The following is a 17,244-nucleotide window of genomic DNA, read 5'->3' on the forward strand; positions in this document are numbered from 1 at the left end:
TAAGTGTCCTGCTGGAAATCATCAAATCATCCATGAAATCCATGAAAAATCCTTTTAGTGTTTCTAACTTCACCCTCTGTCCTCTCTCTCTCTCCATCCTCCTCACTGCTTCTTTCACTGATAATCACACAAACATCGTATTCAGCTACAAAATAACACAATAATATCATCTGATGATCATTATTATAAGAGCAGGATCCATATTTGATATCAGAGTAACACACTGCTTGGTTATGTGCAGTCATCATCAGTGACTGTGGGTCAAACAGAAGCTCTCTGATTGGTTGCTGACCTTGGTCACCTGTCCACTCTCACCTGTTTGTGTTTGCTCTCTCTTTGCTGTCTCCATCCTCTCTCTCCTTTCTCTCCCTCTCTGTCTTTGTACGTCACTCAGGTCCAATGGAAACAGTGACATTTACAAACCAATCAAAGACAAACTGATCCATGTCAGGTTATAACAATATTCAAAGTGAATACAGGCTGCTGCTGGACACAGACAGGTAACATCATTTTGACTTGCTGTCACCTGGATCTGGACTCATAAACACTGAAGCCCTGAACAGGAATACAAATCATTTTCTGCCAACTAGCGACACAGCAGCAGATAATGGCTCAGAAAGCTCAAATGAGCCAATCATTTCTGTGTTTAGTTCCCCTGAAATCAGATCTGATATCAGCAGCTCTGAGTTCATTCATCATTATTGTCCAGTGATGAGATTTCTGCTCCGTTTGGTAACAGTCAGCAGGTTTTTCCTGCGTGTGGACGTGAACAGTCGTACCTGACAGCAGGTAGCAAACAGAGATCATCTTTCCAGCTGGAACTCTTCACTGAGCTGAACTCATTCAAAATGTTCTGGAGTCAAAACAGGAAACAGTCCAAATGTGTGTCTTCAGTCTGACTCTGGATCAGATCTCAGTGACAGACTGTGGACACTATGGAAGCCTAAATGTGACACCATCTTCCTCCTTCATCTGCAGATTAAAGCCAAACAAAGATTCTCATTAAAAGTCTGCAGGTCTGAGAGAGACTCAATTGTTGTGTCATGTCAAACACAGTAAGAGGAGCTGAAGCACAGATGTGAAGAGCAGATGCATCAGATTATGACCTCACTCTGTTTTGTCTTCATATACATTCAGTCTGTGTTTATAATGCAGATTTTCTGCTTTTATAATAACACATTTTATATTTTCTATCATCACAGACTGACTCAGTGTGGACTCTCAGAGTCTCACTGTGAAGTTGTGGCCTCAGCTCTGAAGTCCAGCCCCTCCCATCTGACAGAGCTGGACATGAGTAACAACTACAACCTGCAGGATTCAGGTGTGAAGCTTCTGTGTGCTGGACTGGAGAGTCCAAACTGTGGACTGGAGACTCTGAGGTGAGTTCACTGACTGCGGCTGTTGTAGTTGTTTTTCTATATTTCATGTCTTTGATGTTTGAAACTTTCTTTAGTTCCTAAATGTTCAGGATGTGTCTGAAGACAAATGTGAAGAAGTTTGAGTGCTTTCAGAAATGTTGTCTTTCCAAACGACTGAACAACAGTTTTTCCTTTTGGCTCCAAACAGAAGTGACAGACTTGAGCAGGGTTCATTTAAAGGCTGACAGAAGTGGAGTGGTGACGGGGAGATGTTTGACAGGACAGTGTTTCAGCCTCCACAGGTTCATGTTGTGCTCCATCAGTCAGTGAAGATGAAGTCAGTGCTGATGAGGCTGTAGAGTGTGTGAGGGATGTGAATGAGGATGATGAAGATCTGATGATAGCAGATAAAAACAGGCTGCAGAGACTTTGAGCCATACAGGGCACACAGTGTGTGTACAGAACAGCTGAAATCATTATGGAGGCCTCACTGGGATATGGAAGCATCACAGTACAGCTTCAGTGAAGCTTTAAAGTCTCTGATATGAGATGAGAAATGAAGCAGCCAGAGCTTTTTCATGAGTGGAAATCCACTGTGACTGTGAGCTGCTGCTACAGCCTCCAGATTAGCCAGCAGCTCATCCTGCTCAACATTTCCTCACCAACTTTAATAGAAGTGTGATGTTTTCAGCTGGAGTGATGGTCAGGGTGGCCTCCCTCTCCTCTTCTTCCCCTCTTCCTCTTTCATTTGTAAAGCCACGTCTGCTGCTTTCATTCATTTGGAAGTCCTGTAGCTGAGTTTGGGAGAGACTAACAGCCTCGGCAGCAGAGGGGAGAAAGGCTGTAACTGTTGGGTCTGTGTTTCCACAAGCCCCGCTAATTCTAGAGACTTATTCATCATGAAGAAAACAAGACAGTCGATCGATCCATTACTTGCGCAAGGGAGGCCTCGTCTGTGTCCAGCACGACAATGACCCCAATGGTGGCCTCCTCTCGCTGCCTTTTATTGACAATCTTCAAACAATAGTTTACAAAACACCTCCCCTTGCAACCCCCCTTTGGTTACATAGACAAGGCACTGTATGTAAGTGTGTGTGTGTGTGTGTGTGTGTGTGTGTGTGTGTGTGTGTGTGTGTGTGTGTGTGTGTGTGTGTGTGTGTGTGACCTCCTGCTGACCAAAGGGTCATAAACCCAGGAAGTTTACATCAAAAGAAACAGATCTTTCAGATAGGATGTATCTACAATAAAACCTCCCCCAGCACAGAGTGGCTGGAAAGGTGGTCAGGATCAAAGGAATGGCTTTGATCCTACTGCTTAAACTAAGACTGTACAAATTTAAGAAACACAATGGCAACATTCAACAATTAGACTTAACATTTCCCTCCTTTTTGTCATTGTTCTTAAATTTCAACTTATGCACCCTTTGTTTGGACAGTGTCAGTATAGATTTCATTCATACACAGTAAACTACATCCTATACATAAGCAAATCAGTATCAACAGTCCAAAAACAGGAATTAATTTTTTCAAAAGAAGATGCCACCAAGGACCAGACGGTAACCAAGCTATCCAGCCTTGTGGCGGATCTACTCCTGTCGTGCAATTCATTATGTATTTCTTCAAGTAAACAACTGAATGTCAAAGGTCAAACAAGAAGAATCATCATTCTCAAAAATCATATGTCACTACAATCCAACTGTATACAGACATAGGTATTTAAACGCATCAGTTGACTTTATTGTTTGTCCATATGGCTCTCAGCTAACTTCAAAGCTGCAGCCTGGTCAACACCCTTCTTTATGACTCCTATCAACCCCCCAAATCTTTTCACTGTAGGCATCCTGTGGGGGTTAGAGTCAACTGGTGAATTATCTGCATTTACAACTCTTCTCCTGTTCTGTTGTCACCACAGAAAAAGCTTTGTAAAGGAAATTGGATCAAGCTGTTTTGAACTTCTTGGCTCGAAACCTCAAGTGTTCATGATGTAATGTAGACAAAAGGCTTCTCTGTTTACATCCTTCTTGCAGAAGACAAAAGAATAGGTGATGTTGCCATGTTCCATGGTTGATCTCCAACTTGGGCTAATCCATTGTCCTTCATACACATAGGCAATTGGCCTGTTTCCAGTTCGTTTAGCTGTTCAATGTCCTGCAGCAAGTCATATTCTTTGAGTCAGACGAGCAGGTCTGTCTCACCAGAGCAGTTCACCTTCCCAGCTACTGGTGAATCAACCTTCCATTCAGGTTCAGAGCAGTTGAAAAGTTGGCAGTGTTCCCGGATGTGTTGCTAAAGCAACCAGACAAACTGCCTCGCTCTCAGTGATGCTATAGGGCCACAGTCCAGAAGAATGTGTAGCCAGTGGCATCACAAGCATAACCATTGGTCTCGTTGTTTATGTGAGCGGTTGTGTTCTTAAACTGCCACCAGTAGTTGTTGAAAACCCATGCTGGTACTGGGTGTGGTTTGCTCTGTTCCAGTGCGCTCCCTGTCATCCCACTCAGGGTCCACAGGCACAAGAAGATGCACAGCACATTCCCAGCCATTCTGATGAGTACCTGTGGCTCAGTTGGTTTCTTCACCGGATTGAGACGAGGGGCCCTGGAGGCTTTCCCCCCCCCCTTTGTTCCCGGTCTTCCTGCCACTTACTCCGAGCTGGCCTGGATGTGTGTCACCTTCTTGCAGTGCGCTTGATATATCCAAGTGTTCCTTCCAGCAATCTTCACTGCTGTGGTCGTCGTCAGCAGCATCCGATATGGACCTTCCCACCATGGACTGGACCAGCACTTCCTCTCCATGGCCTTATCAACATCCAATCTCCAGACTTCAGACTCTGCTCCTGCGGAGAAACAGAATCATCTGGCAGATCATTTGTTCTCATGACTACTTTACTTTTAAACATTTTCAAGCATCTAATCTGCTAATATGCTCTCTCTTCTGCTCTTCTATCATCACTACAGAAGACTGGAACTCTAAATGCTCTAACATGTGTAATCTCAAAGAGTCAGACCATTCTCTGTTGGAGTAATCCTCATGTACTTATTCTATACAGTCTAACCATGTCCTGCCTGTCTTCCTAAATCTTAACTTTACTATTCCATTAGTTCTCTCTGCCTGCAAAAGTTTTTTTTTTTAAAAAGTATTTAATAATCCTAGAATGAGTATAACGACTGCTCATTTCCCTCCTGTTTGAGACATGGCAAAGCCAATGGCTCAAAATAGCAGCAGTCTTATACAAATTATCAGGCAGTACTGGTTTATCACACAGATAAAACATCATCCTGCAAGCTTGCTCCCTCTGTAAGTCACAACTGTTTTCCTGCTGTAGGTGAGTGGGCCTGCATGTCTGCTGATGCTGTACTAATAAAAGGTTAACACCATGTTTAACTACAGCTGCTTCTTTTGTGATCTTATCTGCAAAACTTTCCCTAATGCAACTGGATCTTTCCCTCACATGTGTGCTGCACATTTACAAACGGCAATTCTACTGGTTAATAACACTGCCTCCAGCAGATTTTGCAAGAGTTTGGTGTGTTCTGCAGGTTTCCCTGTAGAGGTTGTCACACCTCGTCTCACTCACTGCACTACAAAGATAAGATAAGATAAGATAAGATAACCTTTATTAGTCCCACACGTGGGAAATTTGTTTTGTCACAGCAGGAAGTGGACAGTGCAAAAGTTATGACGCAAAAATTAGAATACAATAAGAATAAATACAGTACACAGCTGTACAGAATAGAATAAAATAATATACTATATACAGTAGAATAAAATAGAATAAAAATATACAATAAGATAAAAATAGAATACGAATGCTATATACAACTGAGTAAAAATACAACGATGCCAGAAAAGATTATTGCACTTAGTGTTATTGCACATGTGTGGATGTGTGTGTTTGTTCAGTTAAAGTCTTTGTTGTGGAGTCTGACAGCAGTGGGGAGGAAAGACCTGCGAAATCTCTCCGTCCCACACCGTGGGTGCCGCAGTCTCCCACTGAAGGAGCTGCTCAGTGCTGTCACAGTCTGCTGCATGGGGTGGGAGACGTTGTCCAACAGGGATGACAGCTTAGCCGCCATTCTCCTGTCACTCACCACCTCCACTGGGTCCAGAGGGCATCCTAGAACAGAGCTGGCCCTTCGGATCACCCTGTTCAGTCTCTTCCTGTCCCCAGCAGAGATGCTGCCGCCCCAGCAGACCACACCATAAAAGATAGCAGAAGCCACCACAGAGTCATAGAAGGTCTTCAGGAGTGGGCCCTCCACCCCAAACGACCTGAGTCTCCGCAGCAGGTACAGCCTGCTCTGCCCTTTCCTGTAGAGGGCGTCTGAGTTATGAGTCCAGTCCAGTCTGTTGTTCAGATGAACACCAAGGTACCTGTAGCTGTCCACAGCCTCAATGTCCATACCCTGGATGTTCAGTGGTTGCAGTGGAGAATGCTTGTGCCTGCGGAAGTCTGCCACCAGCTCCTTGGTTTTACTGGCGTTGATCTGGAGGTAGTTCAGCTGGCACCAGTCCACAAAGTCTTGAGTCAGTCCTCTGTACTCCTTGTCGTCCCCATCAGTGATGAGGCCGACTATTGCAGAGTCATCAGAGAACTTCTGCAGGAAGCACTGGGTGGAATTGTGGGAGAAGTCTGCAGTGTAGATGGTGAAGAGGAACGGAGCCAGAACCGTTCCCTGTGGGGCCCCCGTACTGCAGACGACCCTGTCCGACACACAGCCCTGAGTCCTCACATACTGTGGTCGGTCGGTGAGGTAGTCCAGGATCCAGGTAGTGAGGTGATGGTCCACTCCAGAGTTCACCAGCTTGTCCTTCAGAACCGAGGGAAGAATGGTGTTGAAGGCACTGGAGAAATCAAAGAACATGATTCTCACAGTGCTTCCAGCGGTCTCCAGGTGAGCGAGGGAACGATGTAGGAGGTGAATGACGGCATCATCCGCGCCAATGCCAGGCTGGTAGGCAAACTGAAGTGGGTCCAGTGATGAGCTTGTTAGGCGCCGAAGCTGAGCCAGGACCAACCGCTCCAGGGTCTTCATCAGGTGGGATGTCAGAGCCACCGGCCTGTAGCTGTTGAGGTCCTTGGGGCGTGAAGTCTTTGGCACTGGTACAACACAGGAGGTTTTCCAGAGCTGTGGGACTCTTCCCAACCTCAGGCTCAGGTTGAAGAGGTGCTCCATCACCCCACACAGTTGGTCCGCGCAGGACCTGACGACCCTCGAGCTGATGCCATCTGGGCCCGCTGCCTTCTTGCCATTAATCCTCCTCAGTTCCCTCCTAACCTGGGTGGTTGAGAGAGACAGGCTGGAGCCTTGTGTTGAGTGTGTATTGGATGCTGTTGTTGGGGGTGGGGGGGAGTGAGCAGGGTGAATAGAAGAGGTGTGAAGTGTCTGAGGTGTCAGAGGTGGAACAGCAGCAGTGGGGGTGGGTGAGTCTGCAGCCGATGTTGTAGACTGTCTCATGGTTGAATCAAATCTGTTGAAGAAATGATTCAGTTCATTTGCCCACCTCACATCCCTCCCAGGCAGAGAGTTCTGCTGTTTGTGGCCCGAGATGGTTCTGAGGCCTCTCCAGACTTCACCAACGTTGTTTTGCTGAAGCTGGTTCTCCATCTTCTGCCTGTAGCTGTCCTTCCCATTCCTTATCAGTCCCCTCAACTCTCTCTGCACCCTTTTCAACTCCTCTTTGTCTTTGGATTTGAAGGCCCTCCTCTTCTGCTTGAGGACAGCTTTAATTTCTGGGGTAATCCAAGGTTTGTTGTTGGAGAAACACCGTACAGTCCTGGTAGGTACGGTGTTATCCACACAGAAATTAATATAGTCAGTAATGCATGTAGTAAGGCTGTCGATGTCCTCTCCATGGTCGTCACAGATCACCTCCCACACAGTCGACTCAAAACAGTCCTTAAGAGCCTCCTTGCTCTCCTCTGACCATCTCTGCACTGTGCGGGTGGCTGGTGGCACCCTGCGCACTAAGGGCTCATACACAGGGACAAGGTGCACCAGGTTGTGGTCAGATTTGCCCAGTGGAGGGAGAGGTGATGAACTGTATGCCTCTTCAGCATTGGCATACAGTAAGTCCAGTGTTTTATTGTCTCTGGTTGAGCAGGTCACATACTGGGTGAAGGTGGGCAGTGTGGAGTCCAAAGAGGCATGATTGAAGTCCCCTGATATTATGAGAAGGGCTCTCGGAGATTGTGTTTGCAGTCTGCTGACCACTGAGTGGAGAGTGTCACAGGCTGCATCCGCGTTGGCCGAGGGGGGGACATACGCTGTTATTGCGATAACATGCGAGAATTCCCGGGGCAGATAGTACGGACGCATGCTAACGGCTAACAGCTCAATGTCTCTGCTGCAGAGTTGTTCTTTCACAGTGATGTGCCCAGGGTTACACCATCTGTCGTTCACAAAAACTGCCAGTCCCCCTCCTTTCCTCTTACCGCTCTCTCTCGTCCTGTCCGCTCGCAGCATCTGAAATCCCGGTAGTGTCACGCTTGTGTCCGGAGTTAGCGGTGTTAGCCACGACTCCGTTAGCATCATGATGCTACATTGCCGGTGTTGTGCCAAAAAGTGATTGTCTGCCAAAAACTGATTTCCGGTATTTGCCAAAAACTGATTGCTCGTATTTAAACTGCTATAAGTAACTTGATGGCCTATAATATGTGAAACATATGTCAAATGCATCCCTCATGGATGACACAAAGTCATATTGAGCCACAAACAACATTCGTGTAACAAGGTAGAAGCCGCAATCAGTTTTTGGCAGCGACTTTTATAGAACCTTTATTTATGCAGTTAAAAAAAATCTCATTAACATTAAAAATGTCTTTTGTAAGAGTAAGACAGCAGAAATGGCAGCAAATATTACAATAGTTCAGTAAAAATATTGTAAGTGGGGGAAAAGGACCGGATTGGTTATAATGTGAGTACAATAACACAGAGTTATAAAGATACTTGAAAAAACAGATAATCTTTTAATTCTATATATAACCCCTTTGTAAACGCTGTTCACCGAAGTCTATTTACCAACATACGTAAAGATATTACACATAAAAAATACACGGAAACATTGGCAATCACTTTTTGGCACAACACCGGTACTCCCTCTGTGACCAGGTTAGCGACGTGAGCTCATCCATCTTATTGGGCAAAGATCTTACGTTTCCAATGATTACAGAAGGAAGAGATGGTCGATAACGTCTCCTTCTCGGGCGACGGCGCTCCTTCCCAGCACGACACCCCCGTCTTTTCCTCCTCAGCTCGCTGGGAATGTCGGGTCTGTCCGCCGGCAGTACCGCTGCGGGACGCAGCGCTAACAGCTGATCCTTACTGTAAACAAAGGATCCCTGCTCTGGGTCCCCAGACACGCGTGAAAAAAGTAGAAATAAACTAAGAAAAACGACCAGAACTAGCACAAAACGGTAGAACATGGTTGCAGAGTCTAATTACTGATACGTTAGTTATAAAAAATTACGAGAAGAAAAGATAAGAAAGAAAGAAACTCAGATTGAGCAGAGCTGCTGTAACAGGCTGCCGCACACGGGGGGCGCCGGAAGATGAAATGTACAGTAGCAAATGTATACTGCCTATCAGTGTATATTGTCTCTCTACAGCTTTACACACTTCCGTTAAAGCTAGCATCTCTGCTGCTCAAGCAAATATGAAACATGCTAGTTGTCCTACATAGATAACTCTCTCTCACTGTCTGCTACAATAAAACGTGTTCTAGTCTGTCCCTCTGCTGTTGTAAAACTCAAACCATCAGCAAACCAAACCTTTCCCTCAACGAGTGGCACATCTATTAAGTCATCCCTCAGCTTACACTTCTTCTCCTCGCGCTCTCTACACTCATGAGAAGTGCCCTCCTCCGTTGGCAAAAAGGGTTGGACAGATTCAGAATTGTGCACCACTTTATGGTAATATGTGTGGTTGTGAGAGTAACATTAAAGACAAGTGTCTTGTAGGTGTCAGAAATGTAAGTTTAGTCTGCAGTAGTAGACATCTACCTCGTGTGGAACTAACAATGTCAAAAGGTGAAATAAACTATTGAAACATTGTACAGCTTAAACTGCTGCACATACTGATCTCACGCATGGAGGTAAAGCACGAGCAACTAGAGCTAATCTTTTAGGATAGTAAGTTACTGGCTTCACTTGTGGAAAAAGTGCTGTTAGTTATTTTACAGTCACCTGGCATTTGTGCTGTTCACAGAACCACAAGTCCATCGCTGGACCTCCTCTGCGCTGTCACTTTCTGGAGCTTGGCACGCTCCCTCAGGTTCCATTTTCCAACGCTGCTGAAGATTTAACCCTAGAACACTATCGCTATAAATAGTAACACGATCACTAATGCCGGGTGATTTTTACCCGATATAATATAACCAATGAAAAGTAATCAAATATATCAAAATATGACAACACATGACAAATTAGAGTGGTCTTCTTTTACTTTCAACTGTGCCATGTCTAACAAAATGAAAAATAAAACTCCTAAAACAAAATAATGACTCTGGAAAGCTGGTCTTTGGTCCACCCATTCCTGGGACATTTGAGACTTCCCTGGTGATGGCACAGGCTCCTCGACACGCAAACAGCTTAGTTGTCTTCCTTAACGTCAACGTCGAAACTCTTTCATCTTATTTAAGATTTGCTGTGCAAAGTCTCCTCGTGACGATCCTTTGGAAGACCAGTAACACAGCTCTCTGTGCTGAAGGTGATCTCCGATCCTCCTGAAAACTCTCTCCTGGCCTCAGCTTCCATCTTGTGGACGATCCTCTCAGTCACTCCTTCTCGTCATGGCACCTCACGATATCTACAAATTAAAAAATGACACTCCTCTCGCCACACGGCTTTCGCCATGTGTCAACTCCCCAATGAGACATGTACAAGAGTGTTGCACAGTCTCCCTAAAACAATCTCCAAGGTTTGTCCCTTGGAGCAGCTTCACTCCAAGCTGTAACCCTGTGTAAAAACATTAGTCAGCATTGAAATGTTCAGCTTGTTTAGCTCCCAGCTCCTGTATCCTAGAAGACAAAGTCTTAAAATTAAAACAACTTCACATTTGCAACCAACTATAGATCATAAGAGTAATAAAGTATTCAGCATCACAGAGACAAGTATCATTGCAGGTTTATTCTAAACTCATTAAACTCCTACTTTTCCCCATAATTTGTTCCAAATTATTTAACATCTCACCGTCATTCCACATTGTAATCAGTGACGTCCCTTAAGTTTGTTACTCACCATGAGCCCAACAGTGTGGTCAGATAATGGGCCCCGATGTAACTATTCTGTAACCACTGCACATCTGTTCAATTGTCACTCGTCTGTCTGTGCTGAATCCTTTACAAGCACTCTTAAAGAAAAACAACATTAGCCAAACACAAGGTTCATCCCGGTTGTCAGGTGTCGGCCATCCAGATTCCAGAGGAGCTGTGAAAAGTCATAAAGTTAACACTCGCTGTGGAAAAAGTAACAATGGTCTCATCACAGTATGTCTCACACTGCATTCATTTCTTCCCTGTAACATTCTCTCAAAAACACAGTGTAATTTCATCATCAACATATAGCCTGTAACTACAGTTCTCTTCATACAAAATCTCAGTAATCCTGTGGTAGAGAAACATCATTAAGTTGTGTCCTGCTGTAAACCACATGATCAAATCACATGATTAACCATCTGCTGTAAAGAGAAATGTAAATGTTAGCGCTGCGCAGGTGTGTACACACTTTCTCACAGTAATCTCTGTGAGCAACACAAGGTAGTGAATGACACACACATGGTAAATTCACAGACATAGAATTTAAACTAAAAAGGTTAAATTTTCAGAGTTCACATAGTCATGTGACCCAAGTTTCCTCCTGTGGTCTCCTTCTGCTCCTGCAACAGAGACACCCACAGAGACACATCCACACCTTTGTCAGGTGGGGGTTGACTTCACACAATGGTGTTAAGTCAGTCAGTCTTGTCAGCTTTTGTCAGTCAGTCAGTTTCCCATTTATTTTAAAACTCTTACTCATTCACTCAGTGATTCCTTCTTTTGCTAATTGTGGAAATTATCGTCGCATCCGTTTCCACGCTCAGCAAAACAACGTCATTTCAAAAAGAAAAATAATTTAGACTGGATTTTCTCGCTGAATCCTTTTGGACAGGAACTTGTCTCAAATAAGTGGATTTCTCCTGAGCCCATTTTAATTTTGGAGAAGCTCACTTTGCAACAGTTTTCTCGACGACGCTTTGATTCTGATCGTGCTCAAACAGAGATCATCAAACAAAACTTTCAGTGCACCATGAAAGTAACAAAATAAAAGAAAGAAAATAAAGGAAATCAAAGGAAAGAAAGGCCTTGTTTAAGTCATGACACGTGTTCTTCATGCCAGGGGGATAAATCGTCACAACCCAATTGGCAGGCTCAACTTAAATAACAAAAGACAAATCAACAGCCAGTTTAATCTCAAACATTCATCCAATCAGCCATACACACAACATACAGCATAACCCTGTTGTCTTAGCACATAATAAGTTTTAGTTCTCATGTAACTAAATGTGTGCCATGGTAAAACTTCTTCACACACCAGAAACTCACAATCAGCTCACTCAGCTCACTCATTTAAGACCTCTCATCAGCATTCTGCTTTCTCCTCTATGATGCAACCATCTGTCCTCCTATAATATTCAGTCCACTAGTCTATGTATCACTTTCATCTTACTAGTGACTTGGACAAGATGACAAACAGAATCTCATGCTTAAGATGCTGTCTGGTCTTCATGAGTATCATTTATGTGTAAATGCATGTAGGGTTAGTATAGTTAATGCATTTTCAGTATGTTTTTGTGTTCTTCTCTCATCACACTTTCATTATTCTCATCACTGCTTAAAACAACACACATCTCTCTCTGTTTTTTTTTCTTTAACTGTACTTTTCTCCAAAACAGAAAATAGCATTACAGCTGTTTCAGACTTAGAAACACCAAACACTCTTCGTGCTATCATTCATCCACACAACTATTTTATTTCTTTTTGTCCACTGGGCAGGTGACCTGCAGAATCACGTCTGCCCCAGCTGGATACCTTTCACACACACCATGACGTCAGACACACTCACGGACTGGATCAGGAGAAAAACTTTCTTCATCTTCACACTCTGTTACAGAAACACCATATGTTTTTTTTGTTTGTTTGTTTGTTTTGTGTCAGGGATGGATATGTAGTTGTAACGTTTGTGTTCACTAACTTTACTTTCTGTTTCCTACCCTGCCCAGTCTGTCTTGGACTCAATGCTTCTCCCAATGTCTCTCCATACTCAGCCTCTGCTCTCTCACGCTCTTCTCTGGCTCTACTTTCTGCTAACATTCTTGCTTCTCTCCTCTTCTGAACCTGCTCCAGCCACAACTTAGCAATTGCTAACTGCAATTCCTTCCTCTGCTTCGCTTTACCTGTTTTACCAGCTACACTTACAGCTATTCTTTCTACCAGCATTTTACACTGAACTTCCACTAATGTCCCTTCAAATCCACATTTCTTACGCCAACAACCTACATACTGCGTGCTGCCTGGTAAAAATTTCTCCATAAATTTTAAATCTCCTTCTAAGGCAGACTTACACATTTTATTCTCCATTAACAATCAGCCACACTCACGCAGACCACGTCTGGCCCGCACACACACACAACATAGGCCTATCGCTTGCGTCTGCACGCACAGCTAGCGCTCTCTGTTGAAAACTCTCAAACGCCCCATATGGCGGAGAATTCAACCTTCAGACACTCTCTAACGCCCCAAATGGCGGAGATTCCGGACTCCTTCACGGCGGAGAGGCCGAACCTAGGTTATCTCCACGCCCCAAATGGCGGAGAACTCTCTACGCCCCAAATGGCGGAGAAGCCTGCGTCTCTCTCACGCGGCTAGCGCGCTCCCGGACTCACGTTTAACGCACAGCCCGTAGCCGCTCTCTAAGGCCTTCTGTACTCACTGTTTGTTTACGTTCATGGGAAGAGCCTCTGGATCCCGTCAATCGTCATCCATCCCGAGGGGAGGTCAGGAGCAAACTTCCCGGCCTGGTGGCAAGCCAAAAACACCAGGGCTTTACGTCAATCATCCCAGACGTTGCGGTGGCGTCCTCTCCCTCTCCTCGGTGGATGCAATGCGTTAGGCTCCGGCTCCGAAGGACCAAATAAATGTTGGGTCTGTGTTTCCACAAACCCCGCTAATTCTAGAGACTTATTCATCATGAAGAAAACAAGACAGTCGATCGATCCATTACTTGCGCAAGGGAGGCCTCGTCTGTGTCCAGCACGACAATGACCCCAATGGTGGCCTCCTCTCGCTGCCTTTTATTGACAATCTTCAAACAATAGTTTACAAAGCACCTCCCCTTGCAACCCCCCTTTGGTTACATAGACAAGGCACTGTATGTAAGTGTGTGTGTGTGTGTTATGTGTGTGTGTGTGTGTGTGTGTTACCTCCTGCTGACCAAAGGGTCATAAACCCAGGAAGTTTACATCAAAAGAAACAGATCTTTCAGATAGGATGTATCTACAATAAAACCTCCCCCAGCACAGAGTGGTTGGAGAGGTGGTCAGGATCAAAGGGATGGCTTTGATCCTACTGCTTAAACTAAGACTGTACAAATTTAAGAAACACAATGGCAACATTCAACAATTAGACTTAACAGTAACACCACCACTTTACTCTGTTCTACCTGTCACATCATTTTATCAGGAAACAAATATGCTCATGTTTTTACTATGTTTGTCTTGAAGATGTAAGAAGATCACATGGTGCTTTTTATTATTGTGTTGGTTTGTTTGCTGTCTCTTGGATGGAGCCCAGCTGTGCGTGGCCCCTGGGCCTGTGGTCAGAGTGTGTGCTGGATAATCCGGCCCAGGATGAGGCCAAACTGACATGGGATGAAATGTCTGTCACATAATTGAGCTTTGTGAGAAATGTACGACTTTAATGTGAAACATTCAGAGTTTTTTCTCTTGTTGTGTTTGTTTGAAGCTGCTTCCTGTTGGCTTCAGCTGTTTGGAGTTTCCATTTTCTAAACTTCTACATTCTGAACCTTCTTCAGCTCTGAACAGATGATGAAACACTGAATGATTTCAAGCTCACACTTTGTCTAATAAACTTACATCTTTCATTCTTTATACAGATTGAGTTACTGTGGTTTGTCAGAGATCAGCTGTGATTATCTGGCAGCAGCACTGAAGTCCAACCCCTCCCATCTGAGACAGCTGGAGCTGAGCCTGAACAACAAGCTGCAGGATTCAGGAGTGAAGCATCTGTGTGGTTTCCTGGAGAGTCCAGGATGTGGACTTGAAACTCTGAGGTCAGTCAGCATGTTTTAGTTGTGCTGAGATGAATATGATGTGAAAGTTGTGCTGACACTAAACTGCAGACATCAGGCTGATATTATACTGATCCACACTGAGGATCTTCATGGTAAAGTCTGTTTTCTTCTTCTCTGGTTTAGTCCATTGACTGCAGCAGAACAATGTTCACATTTCAAACAGTGAGACTCAACGTATGGCCCGCGGCCCACACGCGGCCTGCCCACCTTCCCTGATTCAGAGAGAGGGGACCCTGATTAACTGTGTAGTGTTCTTCCTCACAGTTCTAAGTATCAGACACAACAATGAATAATCCACAGCTGACTGTCTTTAGCAGGTCAAAGGTCACGGCACACAGCAGACAGTGGGAAATATTATAACTCTGATCATTTATCAGCACATATCCATATGTATAAAAACAAAGCTGACACTGTGAGACTTGATCAGAGGTGTGATCATCACAGCAGAGGCCTTTGTGTCAAAGTCACTGAGGATCAAACAGAAACACATGAAGCAGATTTTCCTGTTCTGGCTTTTTATAGCAGATAACCTTCTGTCATGGTCCTGGGCCATGTGGGCCCAGTATTCTTAGTTCTTTGTATTCTCGTATTTCGTTCCTTATTTAGGCCATGTCTTCTGAGTTGCCCTGTTGTGTTGTTCCCTAAGTGTTTTTCCCTTCATGGCTCTCTCCCCCCTGTGTGCCCTCTATGTATTGATGAGCCCTCGTCTCCCTTTGTGGTTGTTTCATGTTTTCCCAGCCCGTTATGTCTGTGTTTTCCCCGTGCTCTCTCTCCTCCTGTCGGAACCTCTGTGCCTCTACATGTCATGTTCAGTTCACCCCGCCCTGTCTCGTTATGATTATCAGTGTCACCTGTGTTCCCCGTGTGTGCCCACTTTCCTCGTTTTCCCTCTGTGTATTTCTGTCTGAGTCTCCCTCTGTTCGGCGTCGTGTTCTCCCTCATGTTGTGTGGATCTCCCTGTGTCTCTCTGCGTATGTTAGTTTACTTTTCCCAGTTTAGTTTTGTATTTCCTATGTTCTGCCATTCCAGCATTAAAGCTGTGATTTTGAGTTCATCCCCGTGTCTGTGAGTTTTGCGTTTGGGTCCTCCTCCTGCCTGCCACACAGCGATCCATGACAGAAGAACACGACCACGATATGGACCCAGCGACTCCTGGCAGAGACGTAATACAAGCGGTGGAGTCGTTATGCTACCAGTGGAGCCGAAGCTCTAGTGAGGAGGAGAGGGAGGAGTTACTTTCCTCGTTGGGGACAAGCGTCACGGTTTTTCCCTGGTTATGGGAGGCGCTACCCCCTCTGATCTCGGACTTCCTCCGCACCATCCTCCCAGCCTGCCCTCGGCAGCATCAGCGGTCCGGTGTGCGGACTGCGTCACCACAGCCCCGTGGCCGCGCAGCCTCCCCTCCGCCTGCTGTGAGCATACAAGTCGGCACGCTGAGGTTCGCCACGGCACCACACTCCTCTACGCTGGCGCCGTCCCTCTACTCGCCGGTTTCCACTTCGCTGTCGCAGCTCAGTCGTTCACCCTCACCGCCTCGACCGACCTACCCGTCTTCCGCTTCCTATCTGGCACGGATGTGGTCAGAAGACGAGGAGCCGGTCGCCACAGAAATCGAAGTTTCATCCACGACCACCTCAAAGAGGAAGCGGCGCTCGCGTCGCCGTCGCCCAGCGCTACGGCATGTTTCGCCCTCCAACGAGCCACACGAGGATGCGGGGGAGGTCATGGATTTCGACCTGGAGGAGCGGCAGCGTGCAGCATGCGATCAACTGGATGAAGAGCTCCGGTGGAAGCCGTGGCTAGCTCCTGACTATGAGGAGATCTTCCGGGGAACCCGCCTGGCTCTCGGGGGTCCCCTGAGCTTCCAGGAACTCTCATCTACCGCTCCATCAGCACCCAGTTCACCAGCCTCTGCGACGCCGCCCGGCGCGCATGAAGCGCCGTTGTCTGGTTCATCGGGAGCTGCAGTCAAGAAGGAACGGCGTTCACGCCGCCGTCGCACCGCCCCACAGCCGGACATTCGGACTCCTAATTTACCTGCTGTGGTGAGTGAGGACTCTGTGTCTTTTCCAGACATTATGACTGTTCATTCAGGAGCTGTGTCTTGTGTGGCGGATGTCAAAGCGAGCTGCTTATCGCCTGTGCAGCTACCAGCAGTTCAGTTAGCACCCTCGCGGCCACCCTCAGTTCAGTTAGCTCCCTCGCAGCCACCCTCAGTTCAGTTAGCTCCCTCGCAGCCACCCTCAGTTCAGTTAGCTCCCTCGCAGCCACCCTCAGTTCAGTTAGCTCCCTCGCAGCCACCCTCAGTTCAGTTAGCCCCCTCGCAGCCACCCTCAGTTCAGTTAGCCCCCTCGCAGCCACCCTCAGTTCAGTTAGCCCCCTCGCAGCCACCCTCAGTTCAGTTAGCTCCCTCACAGCCACCCTCAGTTCAGTTAGCTCCCTCGCAGCCCTTCACAGCTCAGTCAGCTACCCTCCTGGAAGCCCCCGCTGCCTGGTATTTTCAGCATCGGCATCTTTTCCCGTCAAGATTTATCGCTAA

At 46.0% G+C, this 17,244-nt stretch overlaps 1 protein-coding gene across 1 annotated transcript in view; it reads left to right on the plus strand.

The window, feature by feature from the left end:
- The window catches only part of LOC143416816 (protein NLRC3-like), a 250,861-nt gene that overhangs the window by 221,508 nt on the left and 12,109 nt on the right, over positions 1-17,244 (plus strand). Inside the window, exon 5 of the mRNA XM_076882444.1 lies at positions 14,508-14,684. Within this exon, the coding sequence (XP_076738559.1) occupies positions 14,508-14,684 (177 nt within the window). The remainder of the gene's footprint in view (positions 1-14,507; positions 14,685-17,244) is intronic.

The sequence above is a fragment of the Maylandia zebra genome, linkage group LG3 (assembly GCF_041146795.1).
Source record: "Maylandia zebra isolate NMK-2024a linkage group LG3, Mzebra_GT3a, whole genome shotgun sequence".
Classification (NCBI taxonomy): Eukaryota; Metazoa; Chordata; class Actinopteri; order Cichliformes; family Cichlidae; genus Maylandia; species Maylandia zebra.